Genomic DNA, 24,636 nt, shown 5'->3' with positions numbered 1-24,636 from the left:
GGGCGCCTGTAATTCTATCTACTCGGGAGGCTGAGGTAGGAGAATCACTTGAACCTGGGAGGTGGAGGTTGCAGTGAGCTGAGATCATGCCATTGCACTCCAGCCTGGGTAACAAGAGTGAAACTCCATCTCAAAAAAATATATAGAAAGAAAAAAAAAAAGAAAATGTGGTACATATACATCGTGGAATACTACGTGGCTATAAAAAATAATGAGATCATGTTCTTTCCATCAGCGTGGATGGAGCTGGAGACCCTTATCCTAAGCAGATTAATACAGGAACAGAAAACCAAACACTGCATGTTCTCACAAGTGGGAGCCAAACATCGAGTGCACATGGACACAAAGAAGGGAACAACACTCTTGAGGGGCCTACCTGAGGGTTGGAGGAGGGAGAGGATAAAAAAACTACCTACTGGGGCTGGGCGCGGTGGCTCATGCCTGTAATCCCAGCACTCTGGAAGGCTAAGGCTGGCAGATCACCTGAGGTCAGGAGTTCAAGACCAGCCTGGCCAACACGGTGAAACCTCATCTCTACTAAAAATAAAAAAAAAAATTAGCTGGGTGTGGTATGCGCCTATACTCCCAGCTACTTAGGAGGCTGAGGCGGGAGGATCACTTGAACCCAGGAGGTGGAGGTTGCAGTGAGCCGAGATTGCGCCACTGCACTCCAGCTGGGTAACAGAGTAAGACTCCTTCTCAAAACAAACAAACAAACAAACACAAGAAAAAACTACCTGTTGGGTACTAGGCTTAATACCTGGGTGATGAAATAATCAGTACACCAAATCCCCATGACACACAATTTACCTATATAAAAAACCTGCACAGGTACTGCTGAACCTAAATTGAAAGTTAAAAAAGCCGAGCACGGTGGCTCACACACGTAATCTCAGTACTTTGGGAGGCTAAGGTAGGCGGATCACTTGAGGTCTGGAGTTTGAGACCAGCCTGGCCAACATGATGAAACAATGTCTCTACTAAAAATACAAAAAAATTAGTCAGGCATGGAGATGCATGCCTATAATCCCAGCTACCCAGGAGGCTGAGACAGGAGAATCGCTTGAACCCAGGAGGTGGAGGTCGCAGTGAGCTGAGATCACGCCACTGCACTCTAGCCTGGGCGATGGAGCAAGACTCCATCTCAAAAAAAAAAAAAAGAAAAGAAAATGAACAAGAAGGAAAAGTTGCTGTCTCTTAGGCATTTCCCTGGGGCAGCTGGAAACTGGCAAAACCTGGATTGGAATCCACATTGGATATTGCCATAAGGGCCTCCATCTCCATAGTGATGATGCCCTGGTCCCATCTCCATCCCAGGCTCGCCTCCTGAGGCTGGCACCAACTGACCTGGATGTCAGGCTCACCCTTACAGACTGAGGTAGCTTGAGTCCAGAATCACTGTGGAGGGAGGTGGGACCCTTGGGAGTCCCTAGGGAAGAACAGGGACCACTCACCCTCAGGGGTTCCTGGCGGGGCAAGCTCAGCTCCTGACACCCATTGATGGCAACCAAGGTGGTAGAAGAAGATGCCATCTTCGTAGCACTTTTCCTCCTGGTAATGAGTGTGCACATTGCCCCCTGGGAAAGAAGGAAAGGGGCATAGCTGGCAAGCCTGGTGGAGGTGGGGACTGCCATGCAGGGAGCCTCAGCTCAGGGTTGGCTCAGGCCCTCGGCAGGCAGGCAGGACTGGGGAGCCTCCTCACCATAGACCACCATGTAGTTGCCCAGAACACTGGCTGTGTGGAAGGCTCTCTCCCTTGGGCCCTGAAGCCCATCCCGCCCCTTCAGCGTCGTCCACACACGCCGATCCACATGGAAAAGCTCAGTGGAGTTCACTCGCACAGAGAACCTATCAAAGGAGAAGCAGGGCAGGGGCTTAGGGCAGGAAGCGTCCCTCTCCCTCCTTCAGGCTCTTAGGAGCCATGTGATCACCCAGGGGTGAGACTGACCATGACTGCCTCTATGTCCCCTCCAAACTAGAAGTTCCCTGTGGGCAGGACTCTGAGTCATCTCTGGGTTACCCGCATAAGCTAGCAAGGGGTGGACACCAAGCAGGGCTCTGTTGAATGGATACATGGGTGGGAGTGTGTGGGAGGCAATTCACCAAGACATTGAATAAAACATCAGAGAATGCGTGAGTGGGTGAGTGAGTGAATGAGTGAATGAAGGAATAAGTAAATACACAAAGGAAGGAGTGACTGAAAGACCACAGGAGTCCAATAGTGGGCAAAGACCTCTAAAGACTAAAGGCCTATGGTGTTGACCTGGGCCTGGCCTGTGGGGCATGGGTTGTGGGACAGGTCACTTACCGGGCAGTGGAGGGCCGGTGTCCACCATGGACCAGCAGGGCACGGGACGGGGCATGGAACACCATGGAGTGGCCGGTGGCAGCAGGGGGCCGTCCACCTGCTGGAATCACCTGCTCCCAATAGCCCCCGCTGGTGCTGTCAAGGCGGAAACGGAAGAGGCCAGAGGAGAAGAGGTCGTGCTGGGTACGGCCTCCAGACACATATAGCCAGACATCATCCACCAGGGCAGCCGCATGACCTGCCAGGCCTGGGGGCCCCGAGGAGCTGGAGGCAGGTGGTGCCAGGAGCTCCCAGTGGCCCCTGCCCAGTGGACTGAAGGCCCACACATCGTTGATGAGTGAGCCGTCTGCCAGCTCACCACCCATCAGCACCAGGGAGCCGGCCCAGGCCACGGCCACATGGGAGTGACGGGCAGCCTGTGAGGAAGAGACAAGAAACAGAGGTAAAGACATAGCAAGGGAGCCAGAGCCAGGCTCAGACAGAGAGATGCAGAGCCAGAGAAACATAAAGAGAAGGCGAGATAAAGACAGAGACAAAGAGAAAGGTAGAGACCGGTAGAAAGAGAAAAGAAGAGACAGATTCACAGAAACAGAGAAACACAATAGGAGAGGGAAGAGGCAAGAAGACAGAGTTAGAGGGACAAATGGCAGACAGAAACAGACCCAGAGAAATGGAGACACAGAAACGGAGAACACAGAAGCCCAAAAGTCAGACAGATGAAAACAGAGACAGATCGAGCGACAGGAGACACGTGGAAAAGTAAGATACACAAAGGCAGATAAAGGAAGAAAAAGAAGAAAAAAGAAAATCAGAGAGAAAAGGCAGAAACAGGGAGAAGTAGGTTCCTACATCAAGCTGCGGGAACTGGGGGAGCACTGGGTGATAGGGGGTCAGTCTGGGGGTCCCTAGCTGGGTCTGATTGAGTGTACAGGCTCCTCCAGGGCAGAGGAGGGGTCATACCGGGGCAGGACTCAGGTCCCAGGATTCCCAGGTGTTGGCGGAGAAGTTGTATAGGACGAGGTCACCCAGGGCATTGTTGAGGTCCTGGCCTGCGGAGGGGTGGACAGTCTCATGACCTGGCCACAGGCTGCCAGGCCTCCAGACCCCAGATACTCGCCCTATCTGCTCACCTCCAAAAACTGCCAGCAGCCCCGGTGGGGACAGGAAGGCACCAGCTGCTCCAATACGGGCAGAGAAGGCAGGGTCCCCAGCACTCACGTTGTGCCACCAGCCAGCCCCCTGGTTCTCCCACAGGTGCAGGTCACAGGCACGTCCCAAGAAGCCAGGCTCACAGCGGCATGGTCCCAGGGGCTGTGGGGAAGGAGACATAAAGACAGAGATAAGAGACAGAGAGACAAGGACAGAGACAAAGGAGACACAAAGACAAAAAGAGGCAGAATGAGACAGGCACAAAGGGAGAGAGAAAGAGATAGATAGGAAGGGAGAGAATGGAAACGGAAAGAGAGAGAAAGAAAAGGAGACAGAGAGAGACAGGAAGAGGGGAAAGGCAAATTGTCAGACAGAAACAAGAGACAAAGAGACACAACCAGAAGGAAGCAGACAGATGGAAAAAAGACCAACAGAAAAAGGAAAAGACACACAGAGAAAAAGGAGAAAAGACAGAAAGAAGGCAGGCTGGAGAAGACAAACAGCATGGTTGACATTCAGCCTGAACTGAAAGAGCTCAGATCTGGGGAGGTCAAGGCGGGGAGGGCTCAAAGCGCAATCCAGATTGAAAGCTGGGTGTGCACAACTTCAGCGAAAGGTCAGCGGTGCGAGGCTGGAAGTCATGGCAGGGGGTCCAAGGCCACACAGAGTGGCTGGATGGGAGGACGGAGTTGGGCCTGGCTGGAGGAAGGAGGGTGGTGTTCACAGGTAAGAGTGGGGTACGCTCAGCAGGGGAGGGCCTGCAGGTGAATGTGGGGTGGGGTCGGAGTAACAGGTTGGGGGCAAGCTCTGGAAGGAGAGGGAAGTGGGTATCATGGAGCAGGGTGGGGTGGTGGGGGGAGTTTCATGCAGGAGCAAGGTCAGACCTAGGAGATAGGTGTGGAGAGTATGCTCACAGATCAGGGCCCCAGGGGAAACAGGGCTGGGGACCAGCTCACCGAGGCGCAGGTGCCATGGCTGCCACAGTAGGCTGAGCACTCCTGCACGCCACAGTCAGGACCCCCCCAGCCCGGCTCACAGGCACACACACCCGGCGGCTGGCACTGCCCGTGGCTCCGGCAGCCACCCGGGCACAGGGAGAAGCGGAATGAGGCGTTAAAGCCCAGTAGGTTGTAGTTGGCATCACTGAAGAGGTGCAGCAGCATCTGCAAGCACAAGGTGGGCTGGGTAAGGTGGGCAGAGCCTGGGGATTGGCCTGGGAGGGTGGCCCACTCCTGTCCCCTTCTATCCTAGGGGACCCAGAGCCTCATCTCCTTCCTTTGCCTCTCTCCACCTTCCCTTGTCCCTGTGCTCTGCTCTCGAATGCCCTCTTACTGACTCTCTGCCCCTCCTTTCTTCTTCCATTTCCCTTGGTTTATCTACCCACAGCCCCATCCCCACTAACCTTGCCTGAGGAAGCTTCGATGGGCGGAGGCCGGGTGCTCCCACTCAGACTGGCAAGCAGCGGCCCTCGCGGGGAGTCACCGTCATACACAAACAGGTAGTCATACGTGCACTCTGTGTCCAGGAAAAGGAAGTCCAGCAGGATCTGGTGCTGGGGGCTTGGGGCTGGGAGGTGAGCACAGAGGGACTAAGCTCTAAAGCGGACCTTTTCCCCACACCTCCCTGCAGCCACTATTGTACACCAAACCCTGCTCCAGGTGATGCTGGGGGCTCAAGGATGAGTCAGACCTGGACCTCACCTTGGAGGGGCTCCCAGTCTCATAACCTAGGGCAGTCAAGGGCTGTGACAGCCGGAGGGACAGGTGCTCAGAGAAAGAATCACAATATTCCAGACCTCTAGAAAGGTCACCTGAGATCAGAATGAACATCCCCACCATTCAGATGGGAAAATAAAGTGCAGAGAGAAAACCCCATCCCAGTGGCCACACAGAGCAGAAGCCACAGTATTCCTGATGCCTCTCTCTTCCTGTCCATGCCTGAGCTTCAGACATGTCCAGGCTGGAGGGTCAAGGTCATAATCCCAGTGAGAAAAGCACCTCTGTGACAGTCCCCTGGCCCTCGCTGAACAGAGCTTCAAGAGAAGAGTCCAGTTTCTTCCCCCTGAAGAGAGGCCTAACCTTGGAGCAGCATAGTTCCCCTCTGTCCCCATCCAGAGTCTCACCTCTGTTTACTGTGATGGCTACAAGCACAAACTCTGGAACCAGACTGCCTGAGCTTATGTCTTGGCTCTGTCACTGAATAGCTACTAGCTGTGTGATCTTGGCCAAGTAACCCACCCTCTCTGGATTGGTCTCCTCATCTGTAAAGTGGGATATAGTGGTACTGTAGTGGATTCAAACTTATAGGCCACTCCTGCCACTGAAAGGTAATTCCCTGCCCCTTGTATCTGGGAAAAGCCTTAGTGACTTGCTTGACCAATTAAAAAACAGCAGAAATTCTGAAACTTTCAAGGCTAGATCATAAGAGGACTTGTACCTCTCACCTGGGCCTCATAGAACACTCCTTCTCAGAACACAGCTGTCATGCTATGAAAAACCAAAGCTGGCCAGGCACGGTGGCTCACACCTGTAATCCCAACACTTTGGGAGGCCAAGGCAGGCAGATCACGAGGTCAGGAGTTTGAGACCAGCCTAGCCAATGTGGCAAAACCCCAACTGTACTAAAAATACAAAAATTTGCTGGGCATTGTGGCAGGCGCCTGTAATCCCAGCTACTCAGGAGGCTGAGGCAGGAGAACTCCTTGAACCCAGGAGGTGGAGGTTGCAGTGAGCCGAGATTGTGCCATTGTACTGTAGCCTAGGGGACAAGAGCAAGACTTCATCTCAAAAAAAAAAAAAGAAAAGAAAAGAAAAGCCAAAGCCACAAGAAAAGGCCACACACAGGCATTCCAGCTGAGAGTCCCAACTGAGCTTCCAGCGGATAGCCAGCATCAACTGCCAGCCCTGGGAGGGACCTTCCTGGATGTCCAGCCAAGGTGAACATTCAGCTGACTGCAGCTCCAGCTGACATCTGACTGCAACCTCATGAGGAGCAATAATGCACATGAAATGGTGACAACGGAGCGGGGTGGGTGGCTCATGCCTGTAATCCCAGCACTTTGGGAGGCCAAGGAGGGTGGATCACTTGAGGTCAGGAGTTCGAGACCAGCCTAGCCAACATGGTGAAACCCCGTCTCTACTAAAAATACAAAAAATTAGCTGGATGTGGTGGCACATGCTTGTAATCCCAGCTACCTGGGAGGCTGAGGCACAAGCATTCTTGAACCTGGGAGACAGAGGTTACAGTGAGCTGAGATTGTACCATTGCACTCCAGCCTGAGCGATAAGAGTGCAACTCTGCTTCAAAAAAAAAAAAAAGAAATGCTGAAAACGAGGCCCACATATCGTCGTGGTGAGTGCCACTACCCCTAACACTGGCACTGTCTTATTCTCTGCCAGTCCTGTTTCTGGAAGCCCCTCTCATTCCACATCCCACATGAGAAGGCTCCTGAACAGGCAGCTCAGGGGAGGCCTCTGGGTGAGGGAAATTAGGAGGCCTAGGCTCTCGCTCTGGCTCTGGCTCTGCCCATGACCAGCTGGAGGACCCTGGGCCAGTTCTTTCCCCCATGACCCTGAGTGTGTCTATCTAGATCCTGGAGACACTCAGCCACCACTGCCAATGGCTGGGTGATCCCGGGCCAGTTCCATGGGCTCTCTGAGCCTCAGTTTCCATGACTGTAAAATGGAGATAATTCCCCCCACCCACAAAGGCTGGAGTGAACATTCAATGAGGTGACGACTCCAGCCTGCCAGCTTAGAGCCACGGTGTGCCCTGGCTGCCTGGCCTCATCCTGTCTCACCAGAACCATTCACCCAGCCTCCTTCTTGCCCTGACATGAGTCTCTGATCTTCCCAACTCAACATCTGGCCCCATCCCTCCCCTGCCCCAAAGCCCTGCATGGCTCCCTAGCACCCTAGGAGAAAGTCCAGTTCCCTAGCCTGCTGTTCAGAGCCTTCCTTTGTCTCAAATCACTCCACTGCTTACAGCTCTAATGGGAGCTGGGCCTTTGTACAAGCTTCTCCCTCTGTCTGCAACGTATTATCTCTTCCCACCACCAGCCCTCTTCCTGATGCCCCCTAGCTGGGTTAGGTGCCCCTCTCCAGGGTTCTCACATCCCATTATAACCTTCATTCCTCTGGGCCAGGAACATCTATGTCCAGTTCTGTCTCCCTGCAGCCTACAAAGCCCATAGGGCAGGGCCTGGATGTGGGCCTAATTCCCTCTGCAGCATTGCCCAGACCTAGGCTTGGCAAAGGCTCAGGAAATGCTGGATGACGGAATGAAGAAATACACAAAAGAAAGAATACTAAAGCTGGAAGCTCTCCCTCAGGGTCTGACCAGAGCCCCCAAGAACATCAGACACAGACCCCACCCATGCTCTGGGGAACGCAGAAGAACCATTCAGCAGGGCCACACAACCAGACCTCCCAGAATCTTACTAGCCTCAACCACACTATAAAGCTCTGTTTCTGGAATCACAAGTACATCTTTGTTAAGTGCCTGCCGGAGGCCAGTTCACCATCTGCCTCCCCAAGTTCTTCCCTAAATTGAAGGTCTGTTTCTACCCAACCCCCATACCATTCCAGACAGAAATCTGATCTCAAACCCCTCCTGCTCAAAAGCAGGATGCCTCTTATTCATGAAGATGTTATAAGGACTAGGACTGGGCTAGGCGTGGTGGCTCACATCTGTAATCCCAGGGCAAATCATTCGAGGCCAGGAGTTTGAGACCAGCTTGGCTGACATGGAGAAACCCCGTCTCTACTAAAAATACAAAAATTAGCCAGGCGTGGTGGTACATGTCTGTAATCCCAGCTACTCAGGAAACCAAGGTACGAGGATCACTTGAACCTGGGAAGCAGAAGCTTCAGTGAACCAAGATCAAGCCACTGGGCTCCAGCCTGGGCAACAGAGCAAGATTATGTCTCAGAAAAAAAAAAGTCTAGGACTAGGTAAAGTGTGAACATAATACAAAGTTAGTGGGTTGGTTGTTTATCTTTTTTTTTTCTTGAGACAGGGTCTCGCTCTGCTGCCCAGGCTGGAGTATAGCAGTGCAATCTCGGCTCACTGTGACCTCAGCCTCCTAGGCTCAAGGGATCTGCCCACCTCCGCCTCCCCGGTAGCTGGGACTATAGGCACATGCCACCACCCACCACGCCCAGCTAATCTTTTGCAATTTTTTTGTAGAGACAGTGTCTTACCATGTTGTCCAGGCTAGTCTCTAACTCCTGGGCTCCAAGTAATCCTTCCATCTCAGATTCCCAAAGTGCTAGGATTACAGGCGTGTGCCACTGCACCTGGCCGGTTATTTTATAATAGATACAGGAAGATGTTGGTTCTCATAGGTAAGAAGTGACAGGCATTGGTAAGAACAGATCATCAAGGGGGGTCTGGAGGTCTCCCAGACTCCTCCCTCACCCCAACATCTACCCAGTTGGTCCCCAAGCCTCATCAGTGAAACTCCACAAACATCTATTGCACTCTCTACACCTCTCCACCCCTCTAAGCCCCTGCCCTAGTTAGGAACTCATTCTCTCTTGCCAGATCAGCTCACCAAGTCTCCAGTCTGCCCCCCACCCAGCCTGAGGGCAATGCCCTACTCCTGCTCAAAACCTCCTGTGGCTCCCCATCAACCCCAAGGGGAAGGCCAGGCTGCTCAGTGTGACATTCAAGGCCCCCCTTCCCCTGCTTCTGGCTCTCATTACCTCCCAGTAAAAAGTGCCATCAGACCAGACAAACCTAGACAGGGATCCTGAGATACTCCAGCCACCCTCATGTCTTCATAGAGGATGTTTGTTCCCTTTTCCCACTCAATAAACTCCTACGCATGCTTCAGAACCCTGTTTCAGTGGCTCCTCCTCTGTGACCTCCAGCACAGTCCTCTTTCCTCCCTAGGTACATCCACCCAACCCCTCCACTTCCCTTCTCAGCCCTGAGCACTGTCTCAGTGAACACACTGGGGACTGAATATCTGTGTCCAGCCCCACTATTCCCAAGCAGTCTGAGACTTTTTTTTTTTAGGTGGCATCTCGCTCTGTCACCCAGGCTGGAGTGCAGTGGCGTGATCTCAGCTCGCTGCAACCTCCGCCTCCCGGGTTCAAGCAATTCTCCTGCCTCAGCCTCCTGAGTAGCTGGAATCACAGATGTGCGCCACCATGCTGGGCTAATTTTTGTAGTTTTAGTAGAGGGGGGGTTTCTTCATGTTGGCCAGGCTGGTCTCTAACACCTGACGTCAGGTGATCCGCCCCCCTTGGTCTCCCAAAGTGCTGGGATTACAGGTGTGAGCCATCACACCCGGCCTAGCCAGTCTGGGACTCTTTAAGGCCAGAGAGTGATTTATATCCAGCACACAGACCCCTTTGCCACACACACACACACACACACACACACACACTTCCTATTCTGTTCTCATCCCACTAGCTTAACAGGAATGGCCCCCAAGCTGGGGACAGGTAAACATGCTAACACCGAGAAACATGCCTTCATCCATAGCCCACACAGCAGCCAGAGAGATCTTCTAAAACATAAATGAGATCATGTCTCCTCCCTGCTCAAAACCCTTCCATAGCTCCCCAGAGCCCCCAGACAAAGACAAAGCTTCACAGCCTCCCAAGGGAGGCCCTGCATGATTCAGGCCCTGTCACACCTCCGGCCTTTGCCCAGAACCTCCCGTCTGGAGGCCAGTTTCTACATCCACTACTCTGTGAGGCCTTCCTGGGCTTCTGCAGGTACTGCCTTTCAACTTCTCTTCCACCCGTTTGCCCTCAGGATACAGCTCAAAATCACAAAGCCCTTCACTTGCTGGCTCCTCCCACTCTGCAGCCTCTGGCTCATTTGTTGTCTTGTATTCCAGGTTTTTGCTTTTAAGATGGAGTCTCCCTCTGCCGCCCAGACTAGAGCTTTGCGGAGCAACATCAGCTCACTGCAACCTCCAGGTTCAAGCTATTCTTGTGCCTCAGCCTCCTGAGAAGCTGGGACTACAGGCATGCGCCATCACACCCAGCTAATTTTTGTATTTTTAGTAGAGACGGGGTTTCACCACGATGACCAGGCTGGTCTGAAACTCCTGACTTCAGGTGGTCTGCTGGCCTTGGCCTCCCAAAGGGCTGGGATTACAGGCATGAGCCACCATGCTCTGCCAGTATTCTATGTTTTAACACACTGGATTTCTAGTTCTTCAGAAGCATCACTCTCCTGCTTCCCTACCTTTGCATGGCTATTCTTGCCTGGAATGCCGTTCTGCTCCCTCCTACAGATGCCTCTGATCTCAGCTATACCCCAGGTTAAATCACAAGTCTTCACAGAGAAAGAGCCAGTGAAGCAGGGTTCTGAGGCATGCATAGGAGTTTATTGGGTGGAAAAGGAAAACAAACAGCCTTGAAGTGCGTTTGTCTCTTCCACTGACTGGGAGTCCAGAAGGGTAGGGCTGGGGCCTTTTCTCCCCTCCTGACAGATTCCTATTGGTCCTTTAGGTCTCAGCTTAGACATTTCCTCCTCCAGGAAGCTTCTCTGTTCTCCCCGGCCCCAGATCAGGCACTTTCTCTGGGCTTTCTCAGGCCTGTGGGATTCCTCCATCACAGACCACTCTTGGCTCTCACTATTAGTGTGTTTGTCTCCCCGACTAGACTCCAAGACCTAAGTCACCGGGGATTGCTGGAGCTGTCTCAGTCTGGGCTATGTCCAATGGGAAACATAATGTATGGCACATGAATGACAGAAGAAAAATGCTTTTATTGAAGTACTTTACAAATAACAACAATAATCCTAATGCCATTTATAGAACAGTTACTATATGCCACACATCAGGCACGTGAAATACCCGTTTTCATTTCATTGCAACAACTCTATGAGGTGAGTACTCTTGTTATCCCATTTGTGGGGGGAAGGAAACTGAATCTCAGAGAAAGAAAGTCACGTGCTCAAAATCACAAAACTAGTAAGAAGAAGCCAGGCACAGTGGCTCACACCTACAATCCCAACACTTTAGGAGGCTGAGGTGTGAGGATCGTTTGAGCCCAGGAGTTCGGGTCTAGTCTGGGCAACATGGTGAGACTCTGTCTCTACACACTCAGTTACTTGGGAGGCTGAGGTGGGAGGATCACTTGAGCCCAGGAGGTAGAGGCTGCAGTAAGTAAACTGTGTTGGTACCATTGCACTCCAGCCTGGGTGACAGAGTGAGACCCCCACCTCAAAAAAAAAAAAAAAAAAAAAAAAAGGAAGTAGTAGTAGAACCAAATTCAAAGCCAGATGATTGGATCCAGACCCTGAGTTCTTAACAGTTACTCAGAAGACCCGGCACTGATGCTCCTGTCTTGTAATTGTAAACCTGGGTGTAGGTGCATCTCCCCCACCAGACTGGGAGGCCTTCCAGGGCAGGGCCCAGGTTGGCTGCAACCCTGGCTGTCAGGCATTTTAGAGCAAAAGGCCTGGACCAGAACCGAGCTCTGGGAATGTGGTGAGTGGATGAATGCACACATGAATGAACTAGCAGCGAATTAGTGAGTGACCCACGCGGCCCCACTCACCCTCGATGAGCCACTCGCAGTTGCCATTGACGCTGTAGTTGCCAGCACCATCCGTCACGAAGCCTGGCGCCTCCCGCAACACCTGCCGCTGCCCCTTGCAGTCCCCCGCCTGGGCCCCAGGGGACAGCGACCCCAACACGGCCAAGGCCAAAGCCAGTGCCGTGGCCAGAGCCTTGCCCAGGGCCATCGCCGCCTCCTGTACTGACTCTTAGAGCGGGAACGGGCCGTAAAAACCTGGAGAGGACCCTCTACCCGGCGTGAGGCCCTGCAATGCGACCTCTATAGGCATAACATGGCCTTGTAGACCGAGGAGGTCCTGGAGACGCAGTCCCGGCGAAGGGAACGGCCACTGCTGACAGGCTCTGGAAGCCGAGGGCTGGGCCCTATAGAGCGATGGAGGCCCTGTATATGGAGTCACTATGGACGGGGACGACCCCTAAGGACCTTGGGGGTCCCCTATAGACACGGGCCCCCATAGGGGGCCAACCCCATAAACAGTGTCCAGTATTACAGACTCGGGCTGCTGCAGGCCAAACGGACCTTATATACGGGTGAGTCCCCAGGGGGCGAAAGGCTCTACGGCCCGGCAGAAGCCTCCATAGAGGCTGCGGGCCGGGACAGACCAGGATCCGATGGTCCAGGAGAGACTCCTCCAGCCGGGGGCGGGGCGCGAGCGGGTGCCGGGGGCGGAGTCCGTCTTCAGGGGCTCGGGCCTGGACCCCATTGACGCACTCCCCTTGCTCACCCACCCGCGCCTCCCTCCCAAGCCGGATGGGCCAAATCAGAGAGACGAGGGGACGCTTGGGCCAGAGCGGCCGCGGGAAGACCCGCTGTGGGAGGGCGAGGGGCCTAGAGCCGAGGAGCCGCAGTGGGAGGCACGGCGGAGAGGAGGCGAGAAGTTGCAGAGCGGTCGGTCAGAGCGGCCCTGGGAGGACTGCGGAGCGCCCAACCCCAATCCTCCATAAAGGGAGACTTCCGGGGAAATTCCCCGCCCATTTATTCCCAACCGCATGCGCAGCAGCCTCCTCCTGGAGCGATGCTCCTGGAGACGAGAAAATTACACATGCGCAATGCTAAGATCGTAACCCAAACTCTGGGTGCCTGTGATTGAGCAAAGCACGGGCCACTGGAGGGCGCCTCTACCTCTGAGTGAGGAAAGGAAGGCAAAAATAAAGGAGTGGTGCAAGGCCCTGCTAGATGTTTGATCATCTTCAACGTTCCCAGATTCTGGAGCAACATAAAGATCAGGTTATACAGGCCTCTGCCTCCGGTTCCAAATTCCCATTTCACAGATGAACACAATGAGGCCCCGAGCCTGACATAGTTCTGGCTCAGCCCCGCCGCTGAACACCATCAAGATGTAAAAGAAGCCATGTTATAGATAAAAACGAATCTTTTTTATTTTGGCAAGAAGGGGGAAATGTCTTTCTGCCAGGGACCCGAGGGAAGGCCCCCGGAATGGAGATAGGGGCAGACGGAGCACGGATCCGAGGTCACAGATCCGAGGGAGGGTTTCAGGGTCGAGACCAGCATCGCAATATCCATCCCGGGGTCGCAGAGTCCTGGAGAGTCACAGGCAGGGTCCCGGCGGTCACCACGGGTGTTCCGGAGTCCAGCGGGGTCAGAGGTCTCGAAGGGGGCCAGGGGGCCGGAGGTCACGGAACAGCGGGAGCCCAGAATCCGGCGCCGTTCGGGGCAGGGGCTGAGGGAGGGGACGGGGAGAGCGGCTCCCGCGGGATCGTTTGGCACAGAGGGGAGGGGGGCGGGACGCAGCGTACCCAACCTGGGCGCGCGGGGTAGGAAGGGTCGGGAAGGCCCGGGATGGCCGAGCTCTCGGGCCGGGATAAAGCAGGGGTCCGGAGCCCGGTCACGGCCCATGGGGCAGGGGCGGGCAGGGGTGCTCAGACCGGGGGTGCGGTACCCCCGGCCGTGTGCATGCTGAAGTATTCGGTGAAGCCGGTGTGCGGCGCCGCCGTCTGGGGCACGAGCGGCTGGTAGGGCGGCGTCGGGCCGTCCCAGCCCGGGTCGGCCGCCTTGGGGAACCGAGCGGGAAGTGGGGGGGAGGCTGCGCCCGGCTCGGCCATGGTCACCACGCGGCCCCTCGGGGCCACCGCCGCCGCCACCGCCGTCTCCTCCACCTGCTTCCCGGCCTGGGAGGGGGGTCAGGGTCAGAGGCAGTCCCGGACCCTCGCGGGGCAGATGCGGCCCCGAAGGCCCGTCCCCCTCCCCCGGAGAACCCTTCTACCCCAGGTGTGGACGCACGTGTCAGTCAGGGAATGACTGGGTGGCGGGGCGCCTGGGCAGCGGGGCCAGGTACTCAAAAGGCGGCGTCGGGGCGCGCGGGGCGAACTCCGGCGGCGGCCGGGGAGCTGGGGGAGAGCCGCGGAAGGCGGGCGGTGGGGGCACGGCGCAGGGCGTCTGCAGGGGTGTGCGCAACAGCGCCAGTACCCAGTCAGGCAGGGTGGGCGCGGGCGCCAGGGGACGGTCGCGGCGCGGTGTTGGGGCGTGGGGTGTGCGAAAGGCAAGGGGAGGGCTCAGGCGCCCGGGCGCCGGGGGCGGCGGCGGGGCCGGGAGCGGGGTCAGGTACTCCAGGGGCGGCGCCAGCAGCTCCTCGGGCGCTGGGGCTGCGGGGCTTACGGAGGTGGTGGGCGGGGGGATGGAGAAGAGCTCCGTGAAGTTGGGCACCGAGTCGCTGATAAACGTCACGTTCCCATAGACGTGCTGCGGAAAGGCCTTGTCAGCGGATTGGTTCCCTCCGGGTCCAGGGACTCCAGCCGATGCGATCTGCGACGTGCGCACGTGGTACGGGAAGTTCTTGTTGGCCGCTGATGGGCGGGTCATGATCTGAGGCCAGGGCCAGGAGCAGGTGTGAGAGGCACTGTCAGGCCAGAGGCTGTCCCCATAAACTTGGGGTTCGAAGGATTCCCTTTCAGTTGACATCCCCCACACTTCCTGAAGCCATTCACACTGGATTAGGTGCCCCCTCTGGGCTCTCAAAGTGCCCTGGATCCTTACCTTTTCCCTTCAACACAACTCGACCTGTGCTTCCTCCATCAGAGCCCTGATCACTGAGCTATCACTGATCACTGACTGGTTAGAGTCAGCGTCCTGCACAGTATGATAGCCACTGGCTGCATGTAGCTTAAATTTCATCAAAATAAATTTTAAATGTTGGTCAGTCACACTCCCCAATACACACTCACTATGCCCTACTCACATTCAAGTGCTCAACAGTCACATATGGTTAGTAGCTCCCATATTGGAAAGTGCAGATAATAGAATATCTTCATAAATACAGAAAGTTCAACTGAACAGCAACTAATAGACTCTAAAATGTCTCCATGAGGCAGGAACCAGACTCTTCTGTTCCCTACTGAGTCCCTAGTACCTTCTAGAACCATGCCAGCACATATAAGCCTTCAATAAATATTGGTGGGCCGGGCGCGGTGGCTCACGCCTATAATCCCAGCACTTTGGGAGGCCGACCTGAGTGGCTCACCTGAGGTCAGGAGTTTCAGACCAGCATGGCTAACATGGTGAAACTCTGTCTCTACTAAAAATACAAAAATTAGCCAGGTGTGGTGGTGCGCCTATGATCCCAGCTACTCTGGAGGCTGAGGCAGGAGAACCCTGCTTGAACCCAGGAGGTAGAGGGTGCAGTGAGCTCAGCTCATGCCACTGCACTCCAGCCCGGGTGACAGAGCAAGATTCCATCTCAAAAAATAAAATAAAATAAAATAAAATAAAATAAAATAAAATAAATATTCGTGGAATGTAGGGATGTCTGGTACCAGTTAGTCTGATAGGCCGTGAGGGCAGGGACTGGTTGTGACTCCCTTGCCATATTCCAGAAGCCTAACACAGCTCCTCTAAGGTTGTGCTGTAAAAATGAACAAGGAGCTGAAAGCAATGAGCAGTGGGATACCCAGGTGGAGCTGTGCTGAGCTAACGTGAGCATCCTTAGGAAGGAAGCTGGCTGAGATACAGCAGGAAGGGCACTGCGCTTGCCGTTCTGAGCCTGCATCCCGCCTGTGGGATCTGTAGCTCACTGAGTGTGGGATCTGCGGCATGTTGATTAAACTCCCTGAGCCTCGCTGTGGGGAAAAGGGATTGTAGCGCCTACTTGGAAAGATGAAAGGGTGGAAATGAAAACCACTGGTGCAGAGCCCGGCACATGGTGGGTTCTCAGCGTTTCTTCTCTTTCTGTCCCTTTCTGACTTCCTGCAGAGCTTCAGCATGGACCGGCCTGGGAAGGTGAGCGAGTCTGTACCTAAGTCAGGCTCTGAGGCAAAGGATGGGGACCTGTCCCCTCCCTTAGTGGCTGGGCCCACTCCCTACACAGTGTATGTTGTAGATCCCCGGAGTCAGAAGCTGGGACACTTGGTCATGCCTGTTTCCCTTTCTGGTTGCCCTTCATTTCAGACCTTGTGGTCTGCTGGAGAAGGACAGGATTCAAAGTATTTGCCTGCCGCCAAAGGCCACGGAGCCCTAGCACGTCACTTCTCCTCTCTGGGCCTTAGCTTCCCTGCTCTGTGTAATGGGAACAACGTCAATTATCCACCCTCTCCTGGAGCTGCTCTGACAATTAAACAAGAGGGCAGGAATAAATGCATATGGATGTTCCTAGAATGAAACAGACTGGTTCAAGACAGGTGTCCAGTGAACAACTGATGAATAAATTAATGACTATTAGAACTGTCACCAAGAATGTCAGATAGGATGTGAACCCAGGTAAAGAACAGATGTGGTGGGGTCCGGGTGCAGTGGCTCATGCCTGTAATCCCAGCACTTTGGGAGGCCGAGGTGGATGGATCATGAGGTCAAGAGATAGAGACCATCCTGACCAACATGGTGAAATCCCATCTCTCCTAAAAATACAAAACTTAGCCAGGCACACGCCTGTAGTCCCAGCTACTCTGGAGGCTGAGGCAGGAGAATCACTTGAACCTGGGAGGCGGAGGTTGCAGTGAGCCAAGATTGTGCCACTGCATTCCAACCTGGTGACAGAGTGAGACTCCGTCTCAAAAAAAAAAAAAAAAAAAAAAAAAAAGCTTCACCCTGTGCCACCCCAGCTGCTTCTTCCTGAACAATGGCCTGTGATGGCAGAATGTGGGCGGGGGCAGGGGGAGAGTGGAGAGATCAAGGATAGTGGGGAAGGCAGTGGGGATACAGAAGAGAAATGGAAGAATCTGGGGACACAGGGTCAGGAATGGAAATGGGAAGGGAGGGCAAAGAGAGAGTATGGGGGTTGAGGAAAGAAGCCAGGACACAAGGTAGGAGAGAGGAACGGAAGAAAATGGACATGGGCCCCGAGAGGTGGCTCAGGCCTGTAATCCCAGCACTTTGGGAGGCCGAAACGGGTGGATCACCTGAGGTCAGGAGTTCGAGGCCAGCCTGACCAACATGGTGAAACCCCATCTCTACTAAAAATACAAAAAATTAGCCGCACATGATGGGGGGCACCTGTAATCCCAGCTATTTGGGAGGCTGAGGCAGAAGAATCACTTGAACTCGGGAGGCAGAGGTTGCAGGGAGCCGAGATCGAGCCATTGCACTTCAGCCTGGGAGACAGAGTGAGATTCTGTCTCAAAAAAAAAGAAGAAAATGGACTCTGAGGGGCACAGTAGAGGAGCCTGCAGGAAGCAAGCGGGCGCTCAATAAAGGAAGAATAACTAAAGGGAAAATGGATCAAGACCTCAGAACAGGAGGTCCAGCAGATCAGGTGTAGGAGCCTCATGCATCTTCTGCCCTCGGGTCCTCCCCTCCGCCCCCACAGATGCCCATCCTCACCAGGAACACGCCATGGGCGTACAAGTGGATCCCCAGCTGGATGCCATTGACAATCTTCTCCCGGGCCCACTTGGGGATGCCGAAATTGGCAATCAGGGCCATGACAGGAACCGCAAAGAACCTGAAGGGGGAGTATTGGGTCAGCAGAGACACTGCTCCTGTCCTCCACCCCACCCTATAGCCCCGCCTCCCCTGCCATGTATACACACAGACCCCAGGCAGGTCCCAAACTGGAGAGAAGCCAGTGTGACCTTCAGAAGCCAGAGACTGAAATGGGGCAGGACTGGACTGGGAAATTCTGAGGGGCAAGAATGAGGTTCAATTTAACTCAGTTCCACAGCACCCCAAATCCTGGCATCTAATAAGAAATCAACAGATAGGGCGGAACGGTGGCTCACGCCTATAATCCCAGCACTTTCGGAGGCCGAGGCAGGCAGATCACCTGAGGTTAGGAGTTCCAGACCAGCCTGACCAACATGGCAAAATCCCATCTCTACTAAAAATACAAAATTAGCTGGGTGTGGTGGCATGCACCTGTAATCCCAGCTATTTGGGAGGCTGAAGCAGGGGAATCACTTGAATTCGGGAGGCAGAGGCTGCAGTGAGCGGAGATTGCACCACTGCACTCCAGCCTGGGCAACAAGAGCAAAACTCCATCTCAAAAAAAAAAAAAGAGCCAGGCGCAGTGGCTGACACCTGTAATCCCAGCACTTTGAGAGGCCAAGACGGGTGGATCATGAGGTCAGGAGGTCGAGACCATTCCTGGCTAACACAGTGAAACCCTATCTCTACTAAAAATACAAAAAACTAGCCGGGCATGGTGGCAGGCGCCTGTAGTCCCAGCTACTCGGGAGGCTGAGGCAGGAGAATGGTGAACCCAGGAGGTGGAGCTTGCAGTGAGCAGAGATAGTGCCACTGCACTCCAGCCTGGGGAACAAAGTGAGACTCTGTCTCAAAAAAAAAAAAAAAGAGAAATCAGGCCAGGCGTGATGGCTCATGCCCGTAATCCCAGCACTTTGTGAGGCCAAGGCAGGTGGATCACCCGAGATCAGGAGTTCCAGACCAGCCTGGCTAATATGGTGGAAACCACATCTCTACTAAAAATACATAAATTAGCTGGGCATGGTGGCATGCGCCTGTAGTCCCAGCTACTCGGGAGGCTGAGGCAGAAGAATCGCTTGAACTCGGGAGGCGGAGGTTGCAGTGAGCTGAGATCATGCCACCGCACTCCAGCCTGGGCGACAAAGTAAGACTCCGTCTCCAAAAAGAAAAAAAAAATACATATTTGATGAATGAATGAACAAAAGATAATAAGAAGTAAGGACTTATTGCATGCCAGTCCTGTTTCTAAGCATTTGACATACATAAACTCATTTAACTCTCACAGTGACTCTATGAGGCAGATAAAATTTCCATCTCCATTAAAAGGTGAGGAAACTGAGGCAGAGAGAAGTTAATGGGCTTGTCTGAGGTCACATCATCTATAAACTTTAGAGCTGGGATCTGAACCTGGGCAGTCTGGCTCAGAATCTGCCAACCTTATTGCTATGTTATGGTGAACCATAATAATTAAAATAGTTTTGGGTGTTTTTTCATTTTGTTTGTTTTGTTGTTGTTGTTTTGTTTGATTTGTTTTTGAGATGAAGTCTCACTCTGTTGCCCAGGCTAGAGTACAGGGGCACGATCTCAACTCACTGCAACCTCAGTCTCCCAGGTTCAAGTGATTCTCCTGCTTCAGCTTCCTGAATAACTGGGAGTACAGGCGTGCACCACCATGCCTGGCTAATTTTTTTGTATTTTTAGTAGAGACGGCGGTTTACCATGTTGGCCAGGCTGGTCTTGAACTCCTGACCTCAAGTGATCCACCCATCCTGGCCTCTCAAAGTGCTGGGATTACAGGCATGAGCCACCGCACCCAGCCTACAATAGTTTTTACTGAACATTTACTATGTGCCAGACACGCGGCCCTCATGTAGTGGCCTATGCTTGCTCAAGATATCCCTTTGAGGAGATCCTGTTGTTTTATGGGTAAACCTGATGGACTTCTTGTGAAAGTAATTTTCCACAAAGTGAGTAAGTGTCAGATTCTGGGTGACAGCTGCCTGAGTGAAAAGCCCATCTTCCTCACTATGGAGGGTCTGAGATGGGAGGCAACCACTTCTGGGGAGCCCCGAGAGGGAGGCAGGGACAGGCTGGGGCCCACCAGTTCTCACCAGAGGGTATAGGCAGCAAAGAAGGGCACATAAAAAGGCTGCTTCTCAGGAAAGTGTCGCAGTGAGACGAGCACAGCATAGCAGAACCACACGTAGGCCGCCACCTGCAGTCCGATGAGCCCGTAGCCGGCCGGCGACTCATACGTGTACAGTACCTGGCCCGGGTCAAAAAACTGGACCCGCGGGAGAGGGTCCATCACAGCCTGGCCTCCTCCCCTCTATTAGGGTCCCCGGACCCCACCCTTGGGCACATGGGAACAGAGGTACTCCGTCAGAACAGAAGCAACAGGAGAGCCAGGCATGGAGACAGAAGCATATCGAGGTAGAGAGAGAGGGTGAAAAAGACAGGAAGAGAATAAATCAGTTACTGTGTGCTCAACACGGGGCTAAACACCTCTCATGTGTGAGTTTTTCCATCAGCATCAACTCAACAAGGTAGGTCTTATTATTGCTCCATTTCACAGAAGAGGAAACTGAGGCTAAGAGGGAAGCCCTTTGGCCAAAGCCATATAGAAGATAGAAAGCCTTAGAGGAGCCCCATGGGTTAGGTAAGATCCTCCCAATTTTCCAAGAAGAAAATGGGCCCAGAGACAGGGGTCGTCACCCAAGGTCAGGCAGCTAGGAAGTGGGAGAGCTGGTGTGGAATCCAGGTCTGTGTGACTCCTGAACTCTTAGTCACGATATTGAGCATAAATGTGACAGACAGTGAGAGACAGAGGGAGGAGAAAGAAAGCTGCTGCGGGATGGTGAAGAGAGGAGGAATCACTTAGACAGATGGGGAAGCAGAAAATCAAAGAGCGGGAGAGAAAGCGAGCCAGCAGGAGCGCAATGTGGGCAAGGGCGAGCAGACAGGTCAAGGGGGAGGCGGTGCCAAAAGCAGGGGAAGGCGGGGCCTGACCAGGGGCCAGTGGGACTCACTTCTGCCTCGTAGATGAGCAGCACCACATGAGTGAGCGTGTAGAGGGTCATGTAGACAGACAACTTCACGGAGCCCGCGTGGCTGATGCGGCCCCTGGCGGCAGGCCATGAGGGGAGACAGCAGGGTGGGGGCCGTCAGGGAGGAGGATGGGCCTACCCCCTCCCCCACCCTGCCCCTGTCCTGCTCCCCCGTCAGCCGCCCCACGAGCACGCCCTGCCCGGGCACCGTGTCACCGTGAATCCCTTCCCCAGGAGGATGAGCATCAGCAGGAAGATGAGGAAGCTGGAGGAGAAGAGCAGCTTGGCTGGGAGAAGGGAGGAGGGGGTGGCTCAGAGCCAGGCTCAGACCCGATGCCCGACCTGAACCCTGGGCTCCACCCTCTCCCCACCCAGCTTCATTCTCACCCAAGATCTTCACACTCTCGTTGCCAATGCCATCGGTGGCATACTGACCCCAGTAGATGCAGAAAAAGAGAAGGCTCAGAACTGGGGGGAGGATGGGCAGAGAAGAAAGGATAGAAAGCAGCTGTGGGGCATCACTGTCCTCTAGCACTGCCATCCAAGTGGTCTGAACCCCGCCTCCTCCCTCAGGACTCCAGACCTTCTACCCCCACTCACCTGCTAGGAGAATCTGAAGTACAGCCCCCAACCCTGCTCCCCCAGGACCCACGGATCCAGGCCCCCACCCCCTCCTCCCTTAGACCCAGGGGTCCAGGCCCCCACCCCCTCCTCCCTCAGACCCAGGAGTCCAGGCCCCCAGCCCCTCCTCCTCCAGGACCCAGGGGTCCAGGCCTCCAGCTCCTCCTCCCTCAGACCCAGGAGTTTAGGCTCCTAGCCCCTCCTCCCCCAGACTCAGGAGTTCAGGCCTTTATACCCCCTCAAGGACCCAGGGGTGTCAGGTCCCACTCCCTCTTCCCCCAGGAACCAGGGGTTCAGGTTCCCAGCCCATCTTACCCCAGGAACCAGGGCTCCAGGCCCTGAGCCCCTTCTCCCTTGGATCCAGGAGTCCAGGCCACCAGCCCCTTCTCCCCCAGGACGGAGGAGTCCAGGCCCCCAGCGCCTTCTCCCTTGGACCCAGAAACCCAGGCCCCCAGCCCCTCCTCCCCCAGGATGCAGGAATCCAGGCCTCTAGCCCCTCCTCCCCCAGGACCCAGGAGTCCAGGTGTCTGGCCCCAGGTGTCTGCTCTTCCAGAACGCAGAAGTTGGGACACAGAACCTCACCCTCTACTCCTGCTGCGGCCATGAACATTTTATAAGTTGTGTGGAGCAACTGACGACCTTTCAGCAAATCTAGGAAGCAGAGTAGGGAAAGGCTGTCCACAGGCAGAAAGGGAGAGCAGCTCACCTCCCACAACCCTGCTCCCTTCTGTCTCTTCCCCAACACCCCATATGCCAGACTCACATCCAAAGTAACAAGAAAGGAAGAAGATGAGGATGAAGATGAGGAGGAAGGTCACATCTGTCTCCAGGATCCCTGCCAATTTGGTAGGAGGAGTAAGGTTCATTCAGGTGGATGTCCCCTCAGTGGGCACCCAGCTCTGGTGTCCCACAGAGAGCCTGGTTTCCGGGTCCCCACGTGCTCACCAAACTCGTCAGCGGAGAAGTGTCGTGTCCAGAAGGACTTGCCATTGGTGAGGACCATCTCATACTCTAGCTGCAATCCATCACCCTGTAGGGAGTATGGAGGCCTAAGAGGGGCCCTGGGCAAGTTGGGAGTTGGCAGAAAGGCAAAGAGAAGGTGGCCCAGGTGGCCACCCCAGCACCTTACCCCACACTTGCTGAGCGCAATATACCACCACCTTTCACGCACTGAGCGGAAGCTGCGGCCACTGGAGCAGCTCAGGTAGCGGGTTCCCTCCTCTGATACCACCTGGAGACAAGCAAGAAGACTGAAGCCTGCCCTTGACGCCCGCAAGGCACCATCCTTCAGCACCTGCCCACTGCCCCAGGCTGGGCCTGTACCTGACAGCCGGACCAGGCATACTGGGTGGTGAGGTTGATGACCTGGTTGTTCTCTGGCCGGATCACTGACTCCTTGGCCAGGCAGTCCTAGGGAAGGCAGGGACAGGGTCACTCCCTCAGCCAGCCACGACCTTCTCCCCTCTCCCCCATGCCCTCTTCACAGCCCTCACCTTGTCCCCTGCCTTGTACACGGCTGGCCACTGGGATGGGTCGTCAAAATAGAGGAGGATGTTCTGACAGCACTTGGCCTGCAGACCACAGATGTTGTGGGCGAGGAGCTGGGGCAGCCTGTGCCTTTGGAGGCCAAGGGAAGTACCCAGCCTCAGTATGGCGAGTGTTGGGGGAGACTCACCTCAGGGTAGCGGAAACGGAAGTCCAGTCGGCCGTAATCCGAGAGGAAACAAAATCTTGTCAGGAACACCCAGTCCTGAAAAAGGGGCCCAGTCTGATCCTCTGCTGAGAGTCCTTCAAGAACTCTTTACTCCATAGACCCCCAACTTTTCTTCCCTACCCCTCAGGTACCTGGCTTCCCAAGTACTAGAAGGAGACCAGGTCACCTCCAAAATCCTTCCCTGATCCCATCACTGTGGGTCCAGGATTCCTGCCGCCCTGATTTTCTCCCTCCATTGCCCCCCCAAGTTTCCTCCCCTCCATTCAAACACTCCTCCCTGCATTTCCTGGGAGGCCCCAGAAAGACCTTAGGGGCCAGATGCCCATCCTGGCCACCTCGTGTCCTGGCCAATATCTGACCCCGTTCTCCCAATATCCACACTCCCCTGCACCCCACCCCGTGCTCCCAAAAACCATCCCGCGCGGGGGAATCTTCCAAACGGCCCCCTCCCGGTCCTGAGCGGGAGTGTGGCAGTGAGCTCCGGGCTCTCTGCTGAGTGAAAAGTGCTGTCCCTTCAGCACCACCTCTGCACCACCCCCCTTCCCAAACTCTGACTCTCCCAACCTGCTCTCCCTCCCCGCCCAGCTCTGACCTCAACATCCCTCCTACAACCCCCAGGTCTGGCCATGACCCCACGGCTCCTCTTAGCCTCGACTCTGGCCCAGTCCCCCATTGCTCTCGGCCCCATTCCCCCGAGGCTCCCTGAGTCCGCCGGGAGAGGCGGCAGGGGGCGGGGCGGTACCCGCTCCCCTCGCCTCCCTTGCGTCCCCCGGGGGCCGGCGGGCGACAGAGGAGGGATCGGCGTGCTCACCTCCTTGGAGCTGAGGTTGCCCCGCACGTACTTGGCCCGGGCGCGGGGGGGCAGTGACAGCAGCAGGAGCAGCAGAGGCGGCAGCAGGCGGCGCAGCGCGGGCGCGCGCTGGGGCTCCATTCCGCCCGCTCCAGCCCCGACTCCGCTCCGGCTCCCGCTCCGGCCCGGCGACGGAGGCGAGAGCGCGCGGGCCGGCCAGAGCGCGCCCCCGATTAAAGGGGCCGCCGGGCGCCGCGCTCCCCGCCCCCTCCTACAAGAGGGCCCTACCTGACTCCTATCTTCAACGCGTGGGAGGGGGATGTTCATCCTCTGTCACCCCGCCCCAGCCCTCCCCTCCTGGAGTCCCGTAGATACCTATGGTTTCCCGTGTCCTAAACTGAACTCATGTCTTCCAAAGCCATGCCCCCTCCAGACTGCCTTCTCTGGATACCCCCCTGTCACCCAGGCTGGAGTGCAGTGGTGCGACCTCGGCTCACTGCAACCTCCACCTCCCAGGTTCAAGCGATTCTCCTGCCTCAGCCTCCTGAGTAGCTGGGATTACAGGCGCCCACCACCATACCCGGCTGATT

The 24,636-nt window shown here is 55.2% G+C and overlaps 2 protein-coding genes across 9 annotated transcripts in view; both read right to left on the bottom strand.

Moving 5' to 3' along the window:
• Nucleotides 1–12,885, bottom strand: part of MEGF8 (multiple EGF like domains 8) — a 52,746-nt gene extending 39,861 nt beyond the window's left edge. For 2 of the 3 annotated variants that reach the window (XM_015124043.3, XM_015124044.3), the window contains exons 1-8: nt 11,983–12,885; nt 4,860–5,023; nt 4,414–4,620; nt 3,439–3,619; nt 3,269–3,357; nt 2,309–2,724; nt 1,703–1,848; nt 1,455–1,577 (exon numbers count right to left, since the gene is read on the bottom strand). In XM_015124043.3, coding sequence (XP_014979529.2) covers nt 1,455–1,577; nt 1,703–1,848; nt 2,309–2,724; nt 3,269–3,357; nt 3,439–3,619; nt 4,414–4,620; nt 4,860–5,023; nt 11,983–12,169 — 1,513 coding nt within the window. In that variant the 5' untranslated portion in view covers nt 12,170–12,885. Of the gene's footprint in view, nt 1–1,454; nt 1,578–1,702; nt 1,849–2,308; nt 2,725–3,268; nt 3,358–3,438; nt 3,620–4,413; nt 4,621–4,859; nt 5,024–11,982 lie in introns of those variants that run through there. The other variant, XM_077982889.1, reaches the window with a different exon arrangement.
• Nucleotides 12,886–13,360: 475 nt separating this feature from the next.
• TMEM145 (transmembrane protein 145) lies at nt 13,361–24,255 on the bottom strand. Of its 6 annotated transcripts, none has more exons than XM_077983007.1 (15): nt 24,068–24,255; nt 23,218–23,292; nt 23,036–23,143; nt 22,866–22,952; nt 22,672–22,773; nt 22,488–22,572; nt 22,306–22,377; nt 22,125–22,193; nt 21,309–21,389; nt 21,130–21,208; nt 20,904–20,997; nt 19,986–20,158; nt 17,773–17,893; nt 14,620–14,826; nt 13,361–14,132 (listed from the first exon to the last, which is right to left on the bottom strand). In XM_077983007.1, the coding sequence occupies exons 1-15, from the start codon at nt 24,185–24,187 to the stop codon at nt 13,884–13,886; spliced, it is 1,722 nt and encodes a 573-aa protein (XP_077839133.1). In that variant the 5' UTR covers nt 24,188–24,255; the 3' UTR covers nt 13,361–13,883. The 6 variants fall into 6 exon arrangements, with proteins under 6 accessions (XP_077839133.1, XP_028694712.2, XP_028694715.1 ...); XM_028838879.2 differs by having other exon boundaries at nt 14,245–14,826; nt 23,036–23,113; XM_028838882.2 differs by having other exon boundaries at nt 23,036–23,113.
• Between the last annotated feature and the right edge of the window lie 381 nt (nt 24,256–24,636).

This window comes from Macaca mulatta, chromosome 19, assembly GCF_049350105.2.
Source record: "Macaca mulatta isolate MMU2019108-1 chromosome 19, T2T-MMU8v2.0, whole genome shotgun sequence".
Taxonomy (NCBI): Eukaryota; Metazoa; Chordata; class Mammalia; order Primates; family Cercopithecidae; genus Macaca; species Macaca mulatta.
This window is presented reverse-complemented; position numbering and strand designations above follow the sequence as displayed.

Excerpts from the sequence above, each read along its gene's own strand:
- TMEM145 (XM_028838879.2), bottom strand. The coding sequence starts at position 24,187 with ATGGAGCCCCAGCGCGCGCCCGCGCTGCGCCGCCTGCTGCCGCCTCTG. Across the intron at positions 22,953-23,035 it reads TGTACAAGGCAGGGGACAAG|GACTGCCTGGCCAAGGAGTC; the intron begins GTGAGGGCTGTG and ends TGCCTTCCCTAG. Across the intron at positions 22,573-22,671 it reads TTGCGCTCAGCAAGTGTGGG|GGTGATGGATTGCAGCTAGA; the intron begins GTAAGGTGCTGG and ends TACTCCCTACAG.